At 42.9% G+C, this 19,901-nt stretch overlaps 1 protein-coding gene across 1 annotated transcript in view; it reads left to right on the forward strand.

Moving 5' to 3' along the window:
* Positions 1-15,951: 15,951 nt before the first annotated feature.
* LOC118656077 (ectonucleotide pyrophosphatase/phosphodiesterase family member 7-like) overlaps positions 15,952-19,901 on the forward strand; it is a 38,552-nt gene continuing 34,602 nt past the window's right edge. Inside the window, exon 1 of the mRNA XM_036308853.1 lies at positions 15,952-16,132. Coding sequence (XP_036164746.1) covers positions 16,039-16,132 — 94 coding nt within the window. The 5' untranslated portion in view covers positions 15,952-16,038. The remainder of the gene's footprint in view (positions 16,133-19,901) is intronic.

Consider the following 19,901-nt stretch of genomic DNA (forward strand, 5'->3'; position numbering starts at 1 on the left):
CATAAATGCAGTGCTATGATGTTTGGGATGTTCTCCAAAATAATGTGGAAAGGAGGAAGTAGATGGGAGGGGGTGTCTTCATGAAATATGTTTGGACAGGAGTTGGCAATTACTGAAGTTGGGTGAGGGGGGACTCATTTTACTATTCTCTCTACTTTTGTATATGTTTGAAAGTTTCTGTCATAACGAGTTTGTTAAACTGAGGCAGTCTTTATGTACCCTCTTGGAAAGAAGTCCATGATATATTCTAAAGTAAAAGAAATAGCTAGTTTAAAAATAATGTATATGGTATAATTCCATTGATTTGTGTGTGTATTTTATATGAATGTAAGAATGGAGAATAATCTACAATTATTATTACAGATAATAACTATAAGATCTATAATGACTTCATTATGTAATCTATAAATTATATAATAATCTATACAACAAACCCAATAATGATTATAAAATCTGCCCAGCTGTCATTCCCTCTCATATCACCATTTCTTTTCCAAAACATTTCTTGTGTTTGTAGTTATGCATTCACAGGCCTGTGCATATTAATCACTCTATATCTATTTAGCCAGTGGGTGTCTGACTTCCCTTCCTCCCACCTGTGGAGTCAAGAACTTGCTGAATTCACCAAATGAACAAGGGAGAGCCTGGACCTAAGAGGCTCTGGAAGTTATTACCATTCCAGAGCAGTTTATTATTTATTCTTGTAAACAGAAATTCTACTCTTGGCAGAATAGCCTGTGGGCTCAAGTGCAAAATTATAACATGAAGGCAGACCTTGGGAACAACCGAGGCAGCCGCAAACAAGATCATATACTTGAAATCGATCAACACGAAAGCCCTGGAAGGCTCTCCCACCAGAAAAAGCTCATTTTGAAAGAAACATTTTGCTGAGACCCAGAGGTCAGCTCACAGTGGGGTTGGGGAGTTTTGCTAAGGCCAGGGGAGTGTGGGGAGGGGCATGTCACCAGAAAGGATCTGTCGTGGTTGGGGTTCACTCTGACAAGTTCATCTCGAGTTGTCAAAAAGTTAGTGTAAGCCAGGACCAAGGTGGGCACATTGTCTCACCATAGGGTACAGCAGCCACATCTGAGGTCAGAGTTCTATCCTTCTCTACCTGTATTGCAAATTTAAAAAGGTACACCATGAACACCCCTCTCAGCTGGAATGGGAGGAACAAAAGAAGAAGGAAAGTTCGCCCAACCCCAACACACATCACCTACCAACCACCACTTATCCATAAACTTCACAGTATAAGATACAGGCTGAGCTTGGACATTGTTGCCAACAGACCTGATTCCAAGTCCTGGCTCAGAAACTAACTTGGTCAAATAGCTTCAATTCTCTAAGCCTCAGTTTCCTCATCTGTAAGATGGAGCTGATGATGGTTCCTCCTGGACAAGGCTGATGTGAAGATTAAATGAGATGAGATATGCCTAAAGTGGTTGAAGTACATGATGTCCCAGAAGCAGACCCCCTCTGATATGGATTTGGGCACAGGTAGGGAGGAGATCCTAAGAAGCATTGATAGGGGAGTTGAGACATGAGGCAGTGACAGGAAGAAGCCAATACTGGAGGTCTGATGAGCAGGTCTCTACTATGGGCATCTGAGGCTCAACTGCACTGGAAAACTCAGAAAGACTACGTAAAGCACGTTCCAGAAGCTTCTCTCCTGAAGGGGAAGGGAGCTGGGGGTTATCTACCAATGTGTGTAGTTGGCTGGGGACTGCTCCCAGTGTGGTAACTCCCTGGTATATCTTGTCTACCCCATGCACTGGCTGAGCAAGCAGGTGGTCATGGGTGCAGGAAGGAATACTGTGCACAAAGGAGTGCGAGTACTGAGACCTGAAGCCAGGCCCCAGCAGTCTGCTACAACTACACACCATGTTGGCTAAGAGAGCCAACACTGAAGCCAGAATGTCAGGGTTGAATCCTAACTGTACCACCTACCATCTGCAGGGCCTTGAGGCAAGGGTCCCCAGATTATAACCAAGGCTGTTGACATGAGGAAATGAAAGTGGGCAACAAATGTCACTATGCTGGGCCACGGTGATCATTTAAAAAGTCAACCCAGTGATCCCTGAGAAACACAAGTGCTTTGTAATATAAAGCATAAGTATATTGTATACCTAAGACAACCACCTCAGGTAGGTGGAATGACCCAGCCGACATGCAGAAAGAACCCTGTGAGCCTCAGATCCTCCAGACTCCTGTGCACCAGGGTCACCAGGGAGAGTTGATAAAAATGCAGACTCTTGGGCTCCAGCACCAGAGAGTCTAGTACAGCAGGTTCCCAGGGCCCAGGAATCTGCATTTTAATAAGCTCCAGTCACTTTGACCCAGATGAACAAAGGACAGTGTTTAGAGAAATTTTGTCCTGACAGAACCCAAGGCTTGGTTTTTCAAATCTCCTGGCAACACCAAATGGGTAAGAGACACCTTTGGGGAAAGGTCACTATTGGACATTTAAAACAAGTGTGCACATATGAACACCCACACTATGCACATACATGTGCACATCAACAATACCAACAAATAGGGCTTGGAGCACCAACTATGTTCACTCAACAAAAGAAATGACTCTGCTCCCAACATACTCCAGAAATTATCAAAGAATAGTGCATAAGCTCTACGACCACCACAACCACCACCTCCTCCCCCACCAAAAAAGCCTCCTGAGAACCGCCAAGGTTAATGAGGCTGGTGGTTAACTGCTGAGTAAGTGCTGGCCACGCAAGTTAAGCTGCCTGAAGGCGGATTCAATTTATGGGTCCAATTTTTCCAGGAACACAAAGAAAAATGCATGAGAAGAGAGGCCAGATGCCACAGGCCTGGGTGAGAGGAAGCGACTGCAGGGTTCCACCAGGCTGTACTTGGAATTTGGTCCGGGGTGAGCATCTGGCTCTCCAAATGCCTTTGTTTCCTCTCTATCAGACTCACTCTTCTCCCGCTCCATCTACTGAGCCAAAGACAGAAAGAGGAACCTCTTCAAAGCTTTCTGTCACATTGAGCAAAGCTCCCTACTCCTTGCTTCTGAAGGTGAAGGTAACTATGGTTCCCACCTGTCCTGCTTAGCCCCCATCCACCCCCAGGCAGTGGGCAGACTGGCTGGGCTCAATGAGTATCAGCTGGGTTATTTCTCTATTGACGTGCATAGAGGTAGCACAGATCCTTGAAAACTTTACTGCTCAAAGTGAGGTTCTCAGGCCAGCGGCAGCGGCAGCGGCAGCGGCAGCGGCAGCGGCACCAACTCAGGAGCTCATCAGAAATGCCGAACCTCAGGCCCCACCCAAAATGCCCTGAATCAGAATCTGAATTTTAATAAGATCCTTAGGCAACTTGTCGGCACACATTAAAGGTCCCCGGTGTCCTCCAAATAGGGCCTGACATGCTCTCCATGTGTAGGGACACCTGCCTTAGAAAGTGTGGGGGTGGGGGACCACAGACCTTAGCTGTCTCTGTGACAGTCATTCTAGGTCTCCCCAGAGACAGCACTCAGCATGTATTTATTCGAATACTAATGGAAAATTGGTCATTTTAGTACTGTCCTAAACCAAACATAATTGTGTGTGGCAATTTACAGTGCTGATTTTACTTAATTTAAACTTTTCTCATAAGGTCTCAGATGATTAGATCATAGTTTAAATCAGGGCTGCAGCTTTATTTGGTTTTGCCTGCATAGTGTTTTTACATTTTTGTTAATTAGTTGCCAATATTTTAAAATTAGGATTTTCCACAATTTTTTTTAATTTGATTGTTCTTTGCCAGTGTAGCTCAGTTGGTTAAGTGTAGTCCCATGCACCAAAGGGTCGCTAGTTCGATTCCCGTTCAGGGCACATACCCATGTTGTGGGTTCAATCCCCAGTTGGGATGTATATGGAAGGCTGATCAATGTTTCTCACATTGAAGTTTCTCTCCCTCCCTCTCCCCTCCTCTCTCTAAGAATCAATGAAAACATATTTTAAGAAACACTTTAAAATAAAAATAAAAAATCTGATTGCTAACTTCTAAAAAAAATCAGAACGCAGGGCTCAGCAACAGAAGCTGAGAGGTAGCTGTCCCTCTAGACGGGGCCTCTGTTTACCCCTGACCCCATCCAGCCCCTGAGGATAATTGAGTCGGCAATCCTAGTTATTACCACATTTCTGGTGTTTACCCAGCTTTCTGTAACTGAGGGAACATGTATGTCCCTCTCACATATTGCACCGCCCTGTGTTAATGTCCTGTGGCTGCCATAACAAATTACCACAAGCCAGCTGGCTTAAGACCACAGAAATTATCTCCCAGGTCTGGAGGCAGAAGTTCAAAATCAAGGTGTCAGCAGGGATGGGCTGTCTCCAATGGCTCTAGTAGAGGACCCTTCCTCTCTTCCTCCTGCTCTGGTGACTCCCAGCAATGCTTGGCACTTCCTGGTTTGAGGCTGCATCACTCCAACCTCTGCCTCCATCGTATATGGCTGGCTCCCTGTGTCTGCTCTGTGTCTCTGTATCTAAATCTTCCTATGCTTTGTCTTGTGAAGATACCAGTCATTGGATTAGCCCTCCCGACTACCAATCCAGTATGACCTCATCTTAACTTGATTGCATCTGCAAAGACCATATTTCCAAATAAGGTTATACTCACAGGTACAAGGGTTAGGACTTAGACATAGCTTTTGAAAGGACCCAATATAACCCACTACACCACTAACTACATGGCCCCCATGCCTTCACAGGGATGCTTTTTAGCATTTTTCCCCTGGTCCCGTCTCCTTCCTGCACATCCTTCAGTCCCACCCCCAGCCATCACTTCTCTCGGGAAGCCTTTTCCCTAGCCCAGTCGCTCATTTAAGGGCCCTCTTCTCTTCCCAACTCATACCCCATACCTTGAAATTGCCTTTTTAAGCATCTCTCCTACCACTGTATATAAACTCAAAGAGGGAAAATAACTGTGTCCATCTGTCCACCATTTTAACTCTAGTACTTGTACTTTGTAGATATATAGCAAGCACTGAAATATTTGTTAAAGGAATAAAGGAATGAGCAACAGAATGAATGAAAGGGAGGAAGGAGAGAAGAAGGGGAGGAGACAGTAGCATATCTCGCACCTCAGATTTACAAGGATATATGCTGTGGCAAGAGACACTTTAAACAAAACTGGTCAGTGCATTTTATTTCCTCTCCTAATCAATACTGCCCAATCTCAGTGCTGGCTCCTGTCTCATTAACATTTATCAACAATGCTTGATGACATGCGGTCTTTTGCAATTGTTTACTGACTCTGGATTTTAGTTCGTCTCACGGGCAGACCATTTAGCATCAGGCGAGGACAGAGGCTGCTTCTAATCTGTATCTCATTGAGCTCGCAGGCTTCATCAATGTCATTCCAAACCCAGGCTGGCTGAGGCTCTTCCTCCCTTTTTGGAATTATATCAGTTCTAAGAATCCTTCACAATCCAGGCTGATGCTCCATCTTACTCTATCATGTCACCTTTTTTGTTGACAGGGGAGGGCCCTTCTCTATCCTGCCTGGCAGTGATGTACAGGCAAGTGATTCCCGTCCACTCTGTGGTGCTGATGTTGACAAGTATTGAGTGCAATTTCAAAGTGCAGAATGAGGGAGGGACAGGGGTCCCCGGGCTATTTCCTCCACTGCAGTCCCATTAGGGACCTGTGGGCATCTGTCACAGGCCTCTGAAAGGGGTCTCAGAATTACCATCTCAGTTCATTCCCTGGAAATGACCTTGTCACGCACAAGGCTTTGCTGAGAGGAACCTAGATTCCTCCAGGTTAGTGGCTTTTTGTTGCTAGCCAACACTGACTTCCATCGTGCTTGTTAGCAAGCATACCCCCTGGCCCTGTGAGCAAGAAGAGACTGTTTTCCCACACAGGTGGTTGGTAATTTGGTTCTCGGTACATCGCATCAGCTTCTCTGGACCTCCTTCTGCAGAACTGAGACAGCATTTGTTTTGCTTCAAAGAGCTCTGACATGCGGCAGATTAAAAAAAAAAAAACACAAAAAAAAACCACCACCATTTAAAATGTGTTTTCTCTCTGGGTTTTATTCATTTGAGGTTTGTTTTCCTGTGCCTTCAGTTTATGGAGCCATTGGGAAGAACTATCTTGAATATTTCTTTATTCCCGTGATCCCACTTATTACTTGCCTGCAGCTCTGATCATGACACCTGGCAATTCCAGCTCACCCCTGGTGGATCTCAGAGTGGGAGGGGAAGGGAGAGCAACTGCAGGCTCGGCCTCAGGAGAGAAAGAGAGGAATCTAAATGCCCTGGTATTACCTTGGTCTTGGCTGGTTGGGAAGGTACAGCCCCATCAAAACACAAAATGGACAAAGTTTTTCACACTTGCCTCTTAATCTCCTCCATCCTAGCCCAACACCAGACTGTCTCAACCTCTGGCCTGTGCTCATCTGTGTTAGCTTCCCTCTCATCTGCTCTTCTTGGAGAGAATAAGTTGTCTTAGAATTCTGAGATGGACCCCAAGATCCCCACTCCCCCAAGTGTCCATACCTATACAATCTCTCCTTGAGTATGGGCAGAACCGGCCATTAGGTTACATAACAAAGGGGAAGGAATTTTCAAATGCAGTTAAGGTCCTTAATCAGTTGACTTGAAGTTAATCAAAAGGAGATCAGCCCAGCCAGCATGGCTCAATGATTGAATGTCGACCTATGAGCCAGGAGGTCATTGTTCGATTCCTGGTCAGGGAACATGCCCGGGTTGTGGGCTTGATCCCCATTGTGGAGCCTGCGGGAGGCAGCTAGTCAATAATTCTCTCTCATCATTGATGTTTCTATCTCTCTCCCCCTCTCCCTTCCTCTCTGAAATCAATAAAAAAAATTTTTTTTTTAAAGGGAGATCATCCTTTTAAAAAGGTGGGCCTATCCTCATCAGGTGAAGGTTTCAAAAGAAAAGAAAAATGCAAAAAATAAAACCTTTAAAGAAGGTTTCAAAAGAAAAGAAAAAAGCAAAAAATAAATAAAAAATAAAGAAGGTAAAGTTTCAGAGATTTACCCCTTGGCCTCCAAGGAGAAGCAGGTAGCCATGCTGTGAGTTGCCTGTGGAGACAGGCAGCCTCTAGGAACTGCGAGCCTAAATCCAACAACTACAAGAACTGAATTCTGCCAACAAACTGAATAAGTCTGGATGAGGACCCTGCGCCTCAGAAGACTCACCAACTGATACCTTAATTTCAGCCTTGTGAGACCCAGGTAAGCCCTGACCAGACTCGACCCATGGAAACCATGAAATAATAAATGCATGGTGTTTTAAGTCACTAAGTTTGTGGTAATTTGTTACACAGCAATAGAATCTTAATATAGAAGTTAACTACCACTTTTGAACAACAGTGGAAGTTACTGCTATTCCCTCTTCCTTAATCATCTTTATCTCAGTCCTGAAAAACAAAGTGGATGCTATAGATGAGATTTGTTATAGATGAGGCTGAAGCCCAAGGAAGTGCCAGAATTTAGCAAAGGCTGCCTGCTATCTGTTGCTTAACTAGAATTCCGCTACAATCTTTAAAATACCCACTAAATTTTTCCCCTGACTCAGCCTTATTCTTCAGAAACCCGTTCCTTCAATGATAGATCCCAATCAAGTGTTAAAAGTTAGTCATGATTTTGACAAAATTTAGTAACTACCTACCAAAATTAATAATAATAAATAGTATTTTTTAACCCATATGTTTTAAGCACTGGGCTATTCCTATTGGGATAGATAGATATTATTATTATTATTATTATTATTATTATTATTACTATTATTATTGAGGAAACTGAAGCATAAAAAAATAAAGTTGCCAAAGATGACACAGTCAAAAAGCAGTAGAAATAGCAGAGCCCTGCTTTTAATCATCACACCATACTTTCCTCTGACAAAAGTCTCAAGTCTGACATTCTGAAACAAAATGGTGCCCAATAATATCTTGGAAATGCACATATCTTCTGCACATTAATAGATTACAATTAACTTTAGGGGAATCACAACTAAGGGGCTACATTAAATGAGTTCTGATAGGAGTATAACTGATAGGAGTAGTCAGCAAGGCTGTTCACAAACGTTTTGGTTGGCCTCCAGGTACATGGGAGTTGGGCATGACCATGTGATCTATTTTGTTCAATGAAACATGAACAAAAGTAATTTGTGTCACTTCCAGGTGTAAGAGTTAAGAGATTGCAATTTACCGCATTCCTTCCCCTACAATGGTAATCAAGGATATGTCCACAGATGCTTTCAACAGCCTGGATTCCTGAGTGTCTAGAATGAACAGACCACCCCCACAATGCCAGATACACAGTCAACATGAAACATGACCAAGAATAAACCTTGCTGAGTTGAGCCACTGAGGTTTGGTATTGTTGTTACAACAGTATAACCCAAACCATCCTGACTAATACATTGCCCTAATTAGGGCTTCTTACCAAAAGCAAAGGCATTTTAAAATATGGTGAAGGCCTGGGGAGGAGGGGGTGGTTATTGGAGGAAGAGCAAAAGGAGGGGATGGGGGACATCTGTAATAGTGTCAGCAATAAATAATGACATAAATAAAATAGCAAATGCCAATATAATCTGCCACTTTGTCAAGCTAACAAACCCAAGCAAAGCCAACAGCCATAAGTTAAAAGAAACAAATCATTAGGTTGAAAATAGAACTGTCAAAACAGGCACAACTAACTAATCTAGTGATTGGTGATGAACATCAGGCAAGACACAGATGTTGTTATAATCATCATTTATTGCATGTCTAATTGCACATAATGTCTGACTAAGAAAAACACAGTGTTTAAGCTCATTGTCTGTAGTTCAGAGAAGTAATTCTCCATTTATTTATCCCTTCATCCTGGATTTATTTATTAAGCAACCATTATGTTTCATGCACTGTGCTGGGTGCTAGTGATATAATGATGAACAGGATAGGCATGCCCCACCCTCAAAGACCTTATGGGCTATTGGGGGAGACAAGAATAAAAATATATAAATAAATAATAAATAATTAAAATGATAATAAAGAAATATAGAATTTTAAAAAAGAAAGTCCATGAAGGGAGTAGCAAGAGGCTGAAATGGAAAATAAAGAGGGTCAGGAAAGACCACTCTGTGTAGACATTTAAGCTAAGACTTAAAGGGTATTAAGAAGCCAAGCCTTATTCTGGGGAAGAGCAAAGGAAAATCATTCCCCGCAAACAACAGGTCTGAGATGGGAAAGAACCAAAAGAGGCCAGTGTAACTGAAGAGGTGGAAAGGTGGGCAGGAGCCAGCAGGTCTTGATTTTACTCTCTGTGCAATGGGAAGCCAAAGCATGGACCGTAAGATCACTTTAGCTCCCAGGTAGGAAATGTACTGCTAAGGATCAAGATTGGGAGCAGAAAACAGGTCAGGAGGCTGCTGCCATATCTGGCTGAGATATGGTTGGTATTCTGGACTAAGACAGTGTCAGTAAAGATGGAGAGAATGGACAACTGGAATCACAGGACTTGCTCATGGGGAAAGAGGGCAAAGAGAGAAATGCCTGGCTTTCTGCCCTGAACAGCTGGGTAGATGGTTGTATCATTTAAGGAATGGAGAAGGCATGGATGGGGCACAAGGAGGAGGAGGACAAAAAGCAAAAGTTTGGCTTTAGTGGCTTTGGACATGCTAAGTGTGAGATGTCAACTTTGTTGGCATGTGAGGGGAAAAAATAAAACAAGAAAAACCTTGCATGTGTAAATCTGGTGTTCAAAGGAGAAGTCTGGTCTAGAGAAAGACATTCAGGGGTCAACAGCCAAGAAATGGCAGCTAACCCTATGGGAATGAATGAGCTCATTGAGTGAGCAAGTCTAGAGAGAGCAGAGAAGAGCGTCAGGACAAAGCTGTGAGAACAACCAACATGTCAAAGGTGTGTTGGACAAGCGAATACTTGATTGTATTCCACCTTCTATCCCTCACTCTCGGCTTTATGCCGAGAAGGGGCTCAGCCTCTGGTGATTTCCAGTGAACCCCCACATGACATTCATTCTTCTGGGACCTTTTCCAAAATCCTCCTTCCATACTTAGTGAGTAGGATTCTCAACATACTTGCCTTTTCTTCCTCCATCCAGTCTAAGCAAAAACTTTTGGCTATGAGAGGAATAAAGGAGTCTTTAGTATCTGTTCTACACTGCTAATTCCATCAACAAGTTCTCATTATTCATGCCTGATGATCTAATTTTCTTCTTTGGCCTCTTCCAGCACAGTCATAGCCTTAATTTTTGACCTTTTCACTCTCCTACCACTACCTTTTTCCCTTGTCTCAATTATCAGGAAGTTCTTCTCACAGAATTATCTTCTGGATCCTCACCTGGGAGTAGACATTGTTTAAGTGGACATCTCCCCTTCTCATCTTTATCAAACAAGTCGGAGATCTCTGTGCATCAAATATTAAAGTCAAGCTTGATGGACCATGCTTCTCGTTTCTATCCTTCCAGCCAGTAAATTAAGAGGTTTACAACCTTTGCCAAGAAGTCTCACCAAATTTTCACAAGGTCAGGGTTTCTGTGATGGTTGCTCCTCTCTCTTTCTCCTGCTCAGAATGTGTCATGAGAGAGTGTTACAACGTCACATATGCAGAATGAGGCATCTTGTTCTAGTGGCCTCATTTTAAGAGATGGACAAATTAACAGGCTTTCATAAAATGGTTACCACCGTAGGGAAGAAAATCAAAGCCACACCAAAAAGCATTGGTCAAAGGAGTTAGAGATATTCAGGCTGCAGATAATTTTCTGGAGCAGCAGAGATCAGAAAACCATACCACCTGCACCCACGTTTTTGTAAATAAAGTGTTATTGGAACTCAGCCACATTTACAGTTGTGAGTACGTGAAACACAGAGTTCATACTTGTATTATTATTTATTAATTACTGCATTACTTTTCATTAGAATAACTGTAAGCCTACATTTTCTCCACCCTGTATTTATTTACAAGTATCTATGGCTGATTTTCATGCAATAGTGGCAGAGGTGAGTAGCTGTGACAGAGACCATATGGCCTTTGAGGACTAAAATATTTACTATCTGCTCATTATAGAAAAAGTTTGCCAACCCAACTCTAGAAAATGAAAAGAAGGAAGGAGAAAAGGAGGGAGGGAGGGAGAGGGTGGAGAGTGAGAGTGGGGGGAGAGAGAGATAACAAATGTGGCTGTATGCAAGCATCTGTTGTAAGAAAGAGGGATTTGACTTGTTCAGTGTGGCCGAAAATATCTAACAAGGAGCAATAAATTGAAATTTCAAAAACATGGGGGCAGGTGCATCCACTGCTAGCCAGAACCTAAACTTGACAGTAGTCAATGGAAGAAATAAATTAGACTATCCTACATGCCAGTTCTCTTCCTGCTTAACTTCAGCCTCATCATAAGCAGAGTTTATGTCCCTTGCACATAGGAAATGTTTGGTTCATAGTTGTTGGATTTTTTTTTCCTTTCCACTTAAATCATGCTGCAAGAACCATAATAAAAATTTATATTTAAAAAAAATTTAAGCCCCAGTTAACAGGGACTTAAACCTGTTAACAGGTTTAACAGGATGTATCTCCTAATCCTTTCAACACAGACATCTATAATTTTTTTCTGCCCACCCCGTCTCCCTTCTATTGAGACTTATACCTCTTCCTACTCCAGTCACATGGTTCTAGTGAGGGCTACTATGTTCCCACATGACCCCACCCCCCACCCCCCAGCTACAATTGATTGGTCCAGGGATAGGCATCTGACTCAAACAGGCAAATCAGAGCTCTTCCCTTGGATTTTTTGTCCTAAGTGGGACTGGAAAAATATAATCTTTCTCTCTAATAACAGGAACTGTAGAGTGAGAAAAACAGGAGCTTTTGTGACCACATTCCTCACCCTAGAGAGAAAACCACTCCTAAGTGAGAGAAAATTAAGCTGATGTACAAAAAAAAAAAAGACTGAGAGAGATCTGGTAGTGTATGAGTACCTGGTCCCTGGAGCCCTGATGCATCCCTGTCTTTCTGCAAAATGATTTCAAATGCCCTGCCCATAGTCTGTTGGTACTCATCCTAGTTGCATGCACTGAAGACTGAAGCACCTCAGGTTGGCTTACTTCCCTTCCTTGAATCACTTCCCCACTCCCTATTGGGGCTCCCTGGGATCATCTCCCAAACAAAGTACTTGCATGCCCATCCTTGTTTCAGGGTCTGGTTCAGAGGGATACCAGACTAGAGCATGATCCCTTTTCTTACCTACACTAGTAAGATGCAGCCAAGAGTTCTGACTATTACCTCCATCTGTGGTGATTCCTGAAATGTTTGTGGAATGAATTTCCCCACCTCCACACCAGTGGCCATGTCATAAATATGTAGATTTATTAACAAAATTTAATGGTATTCTTTGATCAATCTTGAATTTCACAAATTCGTTGCACTTCCATAACAGTTCCCCATGATTGACCTGTCAGTCATGCAGAAGAAGGTAAGAGTCAGAGATGGCTCTACTGGACTTGCGAGGAAGAGTCTACTTCAGGGTGGCACTGTTGGGAGATGCTTTTGGAACTCTGGGACCCTCAAGCCTGCATGTCCCACAGGTGAGTCCTGAGACAGCTTGAAAACACACTGGCAGGAAGAGATTTACTCTCCTCCATGTTTTATCCTCTGAGCTCTCCAAGGTGCTCAAGAAATATTTGCTAAGCAAGTAATGGATTTATGCCTTCCAAACCAAAACTCACCAAAGAGAAACCAAGACACACCACAGTACTGTGACCATAAGCATCACAGTGACTATAATCAGAATTCTCTCTAGACACCCACCTCCACTAAGCTCTGCTGGTTACACCAAACATTAAACTTCAGGGAACTTTCAGTGGACTTAGCGCATTGCTGAATGACTGCTGGCTATTTTTTCTGTGTTTCCAGAATATAGAGATGTGTGTGGATTATCCCTAAAAGCACCTAACTGATTAATATACACTTCCCAAAGAGCCAAACTATTTAATACAAGTATTTGTATTCCTTCAGAGAATTTACACACCAGGGACTCAAAGTTCTCTCCAGACCAAAGAGTGCTTGGCCTTGGACAGTCTCGTCCTGGTATCAACAGCAACTCTCCCCTGGGCCTGGCTGTCTCAGAGTAGATTCCATTGTTCATTGTCACCAAGGGCATCCAGGGACACAAACTAAAGATAATGATGTTATTTATTGGCCTTTAATCGTCTGTCCCTCCCACATGCTGGAAGGAGTGTCAAGTCTAATTTGTCCATCATTGACCTCATCAGATCAGATAATGAAACTATCAGTAGTAATTTATCATCATACTAAAAGTAACTAACAGTAATACTTTAAACAAATAATTTAAATTTAAAAAATAATAATAAAAGTAACTAACATCTCTTGGGCACTTACTAGTACTAGGGATCAATGTAAGCACTTAACATGCTGCATTAGCGAGGATAGACTAGGTTATGCCACAGTAACAAATTAACCTCAAAATATCAGTGCCTTGGCAACAGAGGTTGACTTCTCACATTCCATGTCCACCATGCGTTGGCTGGAGACTATGCTCTCTATATAGTCACTCAGAGACTAAAATGATGGAAATTCTCCATCTCAACATAAAGCTTCCATAGTTACTGCAGAGAGAATAGAATGGTTATGCACCAGCCTTTGAAAGCTTTGGGCTAGAAGCTGTATAAAGATGTCACCAATAGGTTTTCTACTCACAGCACATTGGCCATAAATTACAAGGGGTCTGGAAGATGAAGGGGAGCACATGGATACCCCACAAGCAGTAAGTGTTCTTGTCAACATGCATGATTTAATCAGAGCCTCCCAACTTCAGGAAACATATCGGCATTCCTTCTTACAGAGAAGGAAACAGAGGCATAGAGAGGTTGTGGGACTTTCTCCATGTGTGATAGAAAGTAAGTGGCAGAGCTGAGCTGCAAACCCAGGCCTGGCAAGCTTCAAAACACTCCCAACCATGATGCTGCATACTCATCACAAAATCCTACGAAAATCCCTCATATAGCAAAACACCATGCTAATTAATTATAGCAAAACACCGTGCTAACAACCCAACTTATGCAACTACAAAATGGAGCTCCCCTGACATGCCACCTCCTCACCCCAAAGATTCAAGCTAAGCAAGTGCCTGGAACAGAATTCTCAGGCAATTTTGCAAGAGGGAAATGGATGATCTCATCTGAGTCTGACATCCAGCTTTCAGCCCACTATGTCAAGACAAAAACTTACAAAAGCCTACAAAAACCTTACAAAAACTGAAAATCAGCCAACTGTTACCAGAAAACCTATTGGTGGCATCTTCAAACAACTCGAAAGTTTGCAGAACTTACAAAAAGTGCAAAGGTAAGTATCACCCATGCACCCACAGGAAAAGGCCAGAGGCAGGGGGAGAGACTGTGGTCATATCCAAATGAGTGGCTGAGTGAAGGTGCTTCCAAGAGGCAAAGTTCTCCCAGTCTGCAAAACTCAAGTCTAGCACCACCTCCTCCAGGAAGCCCTAAGCTGCCCAGCTTCTCAAGGTTAGGACCTGCTCCTGCATCACTTCCCACATGAACCTCCGGCAGGGCCCTTCCACTACATGTAACCCTTTATTTGTCTCCTGGAGTCTGTGATATACCAGGCAACCCCTGTATCTATACCTCTGTGTCTCCTGCACAGTAAATATGGAGTGGATGGGAACATGCTTAAACGTGTTCTCTTGGCAATTTTAAACCCCCTGTGCCCAGTAAACATGTAGCCAACTATTAAAATTATAGTTCTGGCCTCACTTGTGCTATATGACCTTGGAGTGGTTCCATATCTTCTATAAGCTGTTTGTTCAGTAAAAAAACACCCCATACATTGTAAAAATTAAGTGGAAAGCAGAATTATTCAAACCAAAGCCTATACAGTAATGTTCACTGCAGCACTTCTCACAATAGCCAAAGGTAGGAATAACCCAAATGTCCATCAGCTGGTGAACAGATATATAAAATGTAAACTATCCATACAATGGAAAATTATTCAACCATAAAAAGGAATGAAGCACTGATTCATGATACAGTTTGGATGAGCCTTGAAAGCATTACGCTCAGTGGAAGAAGCCAGTCACAAAAGACCACATTATTGTATGAGTCCACTTATATGAAATGTCCAGAATAGGTAAATCTGAACAGATAGAAAGCATATTAGTGGTTGCTGGGGCTAGAGGATAGAGGAATGAGGAATGACTGCCAATGGGTATAGAGTCACTTTTTGGGATGATGAGGATATTCTGGAACTAGATAGTGGTGATGGTTGCCCAACACTGAATGTACTAGATATCAATAAATTTGTATACTTACAAATAATTAAAATGGTAAATTTTATCTTATGTGTATTTTACCACAATGACTTTTTAATTCTTATAGGGAATTTTCAACTAATAACCTTCCTAAGATTTAAAAAAATAATAATGAAATGGGCATTTATGACCATGCTGGCTGTTTTCATAATCATAATGAATGACCACTTATCTTCCCTATCAAAACAGGATTTTACTGAGCAAAAGAAAGCACCAATCTAATTTGTTCTCCAAATCTTAGCACAGTATAGGAATTAGTATAGGAATCCAAAATATTTCACACCATTTGACTTTTCTTATCGGGATAAATACACACAACATAAAATTTACCTTTTTTACCATTTTAAAGTGTACAATTCAGTGGCATTAAGCGTGTCCACAATGCTGTGCAAACGTCAACTCTATGCATTTCCAGAACTTTTTCATCATGGAACACGTGCCACACTCCAGGCATTTTGATCCTCAGCAGAGCTGGGGCAGAATTATCAATGTGGACTTTGTTCAACCGCAGATAAAAAAGGGAGAAAATGGGAGCGGGCCCAGGAACTCTGCGATGTGTGAGTGTAAGGTGCTCACAGCATGACGGGGCTCCGAGTCCTCGGGCTGGTGCTGCCCATCCTACTAGATGCGGCCAGCGGCCACCCCATCTCCGGGAGGAAGAGCTTCAACAAGCTGCTGCTGATCTCGTTTGATGGCTTCCGCTGGAACTATGACCAGGATGTGGACACCCCCAACATGGACCGCCTGGCCCGGGAAGGGGTGAAGGCCAAGTACCTCACCCCACCGTTCGTGACAATGACCTCCCCATCCCACTTCACCACAATCTCAGGTAAGTGCCTCTCTGCAGCCAGTCTGCACATGCTGGTGGAAGGCCCGGCATCTGTCATTCCCTGAGGGAGAGCCCATTCTGGCTCAGCTCTGGGGAGACAGGCAGCTCATGCAACTTGGGCTCACTCCCTGGAAGAAGCACCAACTTAGAAGAGCCTGAGATCTCAGAGCTATTTCTAGAACCCTGTGGGCTACAGAGCCCTGACCTACAAGCAGGATCAGGACTAGGACCATAGCCTCCTGAGGGATCTCTGCACTCCCAGGCCCACCCCACCCTCCACCCTGACTTTCACACAGTGGCTGGTGATCTTTTTAAAAAGTAAGTCAATAGCCCTAGTCGGTTCGGCTCAGTAGATAGAGCGTCGGCCTGTGGACTGCAGGGTCCCGGGTTCAATTCCAATCAAGGGCACATGCCTGGGTTGCAGGCTCGATCCCCAGTAGGGGACATGCAGGAGTCAGCCAATCAATGATTCTCTCTCATCATTGATGTTTCTAGCTCTCTCTCCCTCTCCCTTCATCTCTAAAATCAATAAAAATATATTTTTTAAAATAAATAAAAATAAAAAGTAAATCAATAATTGAATTTTATAAAAATAATAAAACGTTAAAGTTTAAATAATTCAATTAGATCAGGCAACTTTCCTGCTTAATGTTGGTGAGTTAAAGGGACACCAGTGGTCTACGAGAAAATGCAAATGTTGTCTTTCTGTAGCCCAGAATGTCCCCATAGCCTGGCCCCTGGTCTCTCCTGGCCTTTCTCATCTCTCTTCCCCTCGAGTGCTTCCCTGCATATCACAAAGGCCTCCTACCTGTGCCTCCACTCAGCCCCACCTGCCTCAGGACCCTCGCCCGTGCTGGTCTCCTCAGCTCATCGGGAGCCTGTAGTCCACTGGGGCAGACAGACATCAGACAAGCACACACTCTAATAGATCTCATTACAACTTGGAGAGGCACCAGGAAGGAAGAGCAGAGTTTCTCCAGGAGAAGATGGCCAGAGTGAGTGGATTTGTAATTGGAGAGGCAGGAAAGGGTCTCTGAGATGGGGCTGTTGAGCTGCAAGGGAAAGAGACCTCGAGTGACAGGAGGAAGGAAAAGAGTTCCAGCAGAGGGAACAGCATGTGTGGGGTCTCTGTGAGAAGAAGGAACATGGTTGTTCCAGAATCCACATTGCAAAGGACTCCACTATAATAAGAATAACCTTGCCGAAACCGGTTTGGCTCAGTGGATAGAGCGTCGGCCTGCGGACTGAAAGGTCCCAGGTTCGATTCCAGTCAAGGGCATGTACCTGGGTTGCGGGCATATCCCCAGTAGGAGATGTGCAGGAGGCAGCTGATCGATGTTTCTCTCTCATCGATGTTTCTAGCTCTCTATCTCTCTCCCTTCCTCTCTGTAAAAAGTCAATAAAAATATTTTAAAAATCAATAAAATATATTAAAAAAATAAGAAGAAGAAGAAGAAGAAGAAGAAGAAGAAGAAGAAGAAGAAGAAGAAGAAGAAGAAGAAGAAGAAGAAGAAGAAGAAGAAGAAGAAGAAGAAGAAGAAGAAGAACCAACTCCCATTTCTCCAACACAGCCTTGATGTTGGGCACTGTACTAGGTGCTTTCCCTTCATTATCTTTTCTCATTCCACAGATGAGAAAACTAAAGCTGAGTAACCGCCCAGTCACTGGGCTGGAAATGGGGAAGGGAGGAGCAAGGCCTGAACCCAGGGTGCCACACAGCACTGGTTCTGCCCAGTTCTGAGCTAGGAATCCACAGATCTCTCTCCCAGGGCAGGAGAGGTGCCTGGCAGCAAGAGCCTCCCCGCTATCCTGAGAACCATTCCCTGGGGGTCCAAGGGCAGCTCAAGGAATCTCTGCATGACATGCAAACTGCTGGCGCCATTTTTCGGGGAGAGTGTTTTATCGCTCCCATCAGACTCTCAAAAGAGCCCTCAAATCAGAAACTTAAAAAATAAAGCTGAACAGCCACTCAGAGGGAGATTTGCTGAGAGAGATTTCCCTACATATAAACTCTTCAAGAAGCTCGTCATTCGGAAACTATTAGCACCAGGAAGCAGGAACTAAATAGCCCTTTTCTGGAGAAAGCAAATGCTGCTTCCTGGCAGTTTTAACTTCATTGCACTTAACAAGATCTCCTGTAGACAGATGGGGGGTCCCTGGACATTGAGAATATGGTGGGCACAAAATATTATAAGGCTCGTCCACGACTTATTTATTCCCAGAGGGCTTTAATGAGAAGATATAAACAGTGAGAGCAAATTTTTAAAATTACAAAATCACCCCAACTCCTCTTCTACGTTCCCTGCCAGTGGGAAATGGAAATGGAACAGCTCCAGTAGAGGGTAATTTGACAACTTCCAACACAATCACGAACGCAGGGACTTTCTTATTTGGCAACAGCACTTGTAGGACTTTATCCATCAAATATATACTGGTTAATAATGTGAATTTTGTAATAAAAGAAAACACGATAATTTTAGGAGAAACATCAAAAGTGCTTTATTCAAAGTAATGTCCATCGCTAGCTACACATTTCCCCCATCTTTCAGGTAATTTGTGGATACCGTCCCAATAGAACTTTTCTTGTTTTGAGGCAAACCATTCAGAGACCCAATTTTCCACTTCTTCGTACGTTTTGAAGTGCTGCTCAGAAAGTGCATGTGCCATCGATCGGAACAAGTGGTAATCTGAAGGAGCAAGGTCTGGTGAATATAGCAGGGTGGGTTCATACTTCCCAGGCAAGATCTTTTAACGTGTCTTTAACTGGTTTTGAAGTGTGTGATGGTGCGTTATCATAAAGCAAAATTACTTTGCCGTGTCTTCTGGCCCATTCTGGTCGTTTTACAATCAAAGCATGATTCAAATTGATTATTGGTTGTCGGTAGCGATCAGTATTAAACGGTTTCACCTGGTTTTAGAAGCTCATAAGTCACCATACCTTCCTGATCCCACCAAATGCAGAGCATTGTCTTCTTTCCGAAGCGATTTGGCGTTGCAGTCAATGTTGATGGTTGACCTGGATCAGCCCATGATTTTGTGCATTTGGGATTCTCAAAATAAATCCACTTTTCATTGTCAGTCACAATTCAATGCAAAAAAGACTTTCTTTCATTTCATTGAAGCAACATTTTACTGATGACTTTTCAGGTTTCCATTTGTCTTTCATTCAGTTGATGTAGCACCCATTTTCCTTCCTTTAAAATCTTTCCCATTGCTTGTAAATGATCGGAAATTGTTTGCTGAGCAACATTTAATCTTTCTGCAAGTTGTTTTTGAGTTTGACACACATCTTCATCCAATAATGCTTGTAATTGTTGGTCTTCAAACTTTTTCAGTTGACCTGAACTTTCTTTGTCTTTCACATCGAAAGCATCACTTTTAAAGCATTTAAAGCATTTTAAAGCATTTAAGCATTCACAAGTATCTTGAGATAAGCTTCCTGAAGTATACGATAACTTTTTCTTCAAAATAAAGTAATGAAGTAAAACTTCCCGCAAATGCTCTTTTTTTGGCACGAAATTCGACATTTTTAAGTGCAAAAATACCTATGATGTTAACACCTTCAGCAAATTTGACATATGAAGTTTTGAAGCTTGCTGTCAATACAACAAAACAGCATACATATAAAATCGCATATATATCAACATATCTGTAACTCCATCTACTGAAAAAAATCTGCATTATTAACTGGTACACCTGGTATACACACACACACACACACACACACACACACACACACACACACACACTAGAGGCCTGATGCATGAAA

The sequence above is a fragment of the Myotis myotis genome, unplaced genomic scaffold, assembly GCF_014108235.1.
Source record: "Myotis myotis isolate mMyoMyo1 unplaced genomic scaffold, mMyoMyo1.p scaffold_m19_p_5, whole genome shotgun sequence".
Taxonomy (NCBI): domain Eukaryota; kingdom Metazoa; phylum Chordata; class Mammalia; order Chiroptera; family Vespertilionidae; genus Myotis; species Myotis myotis.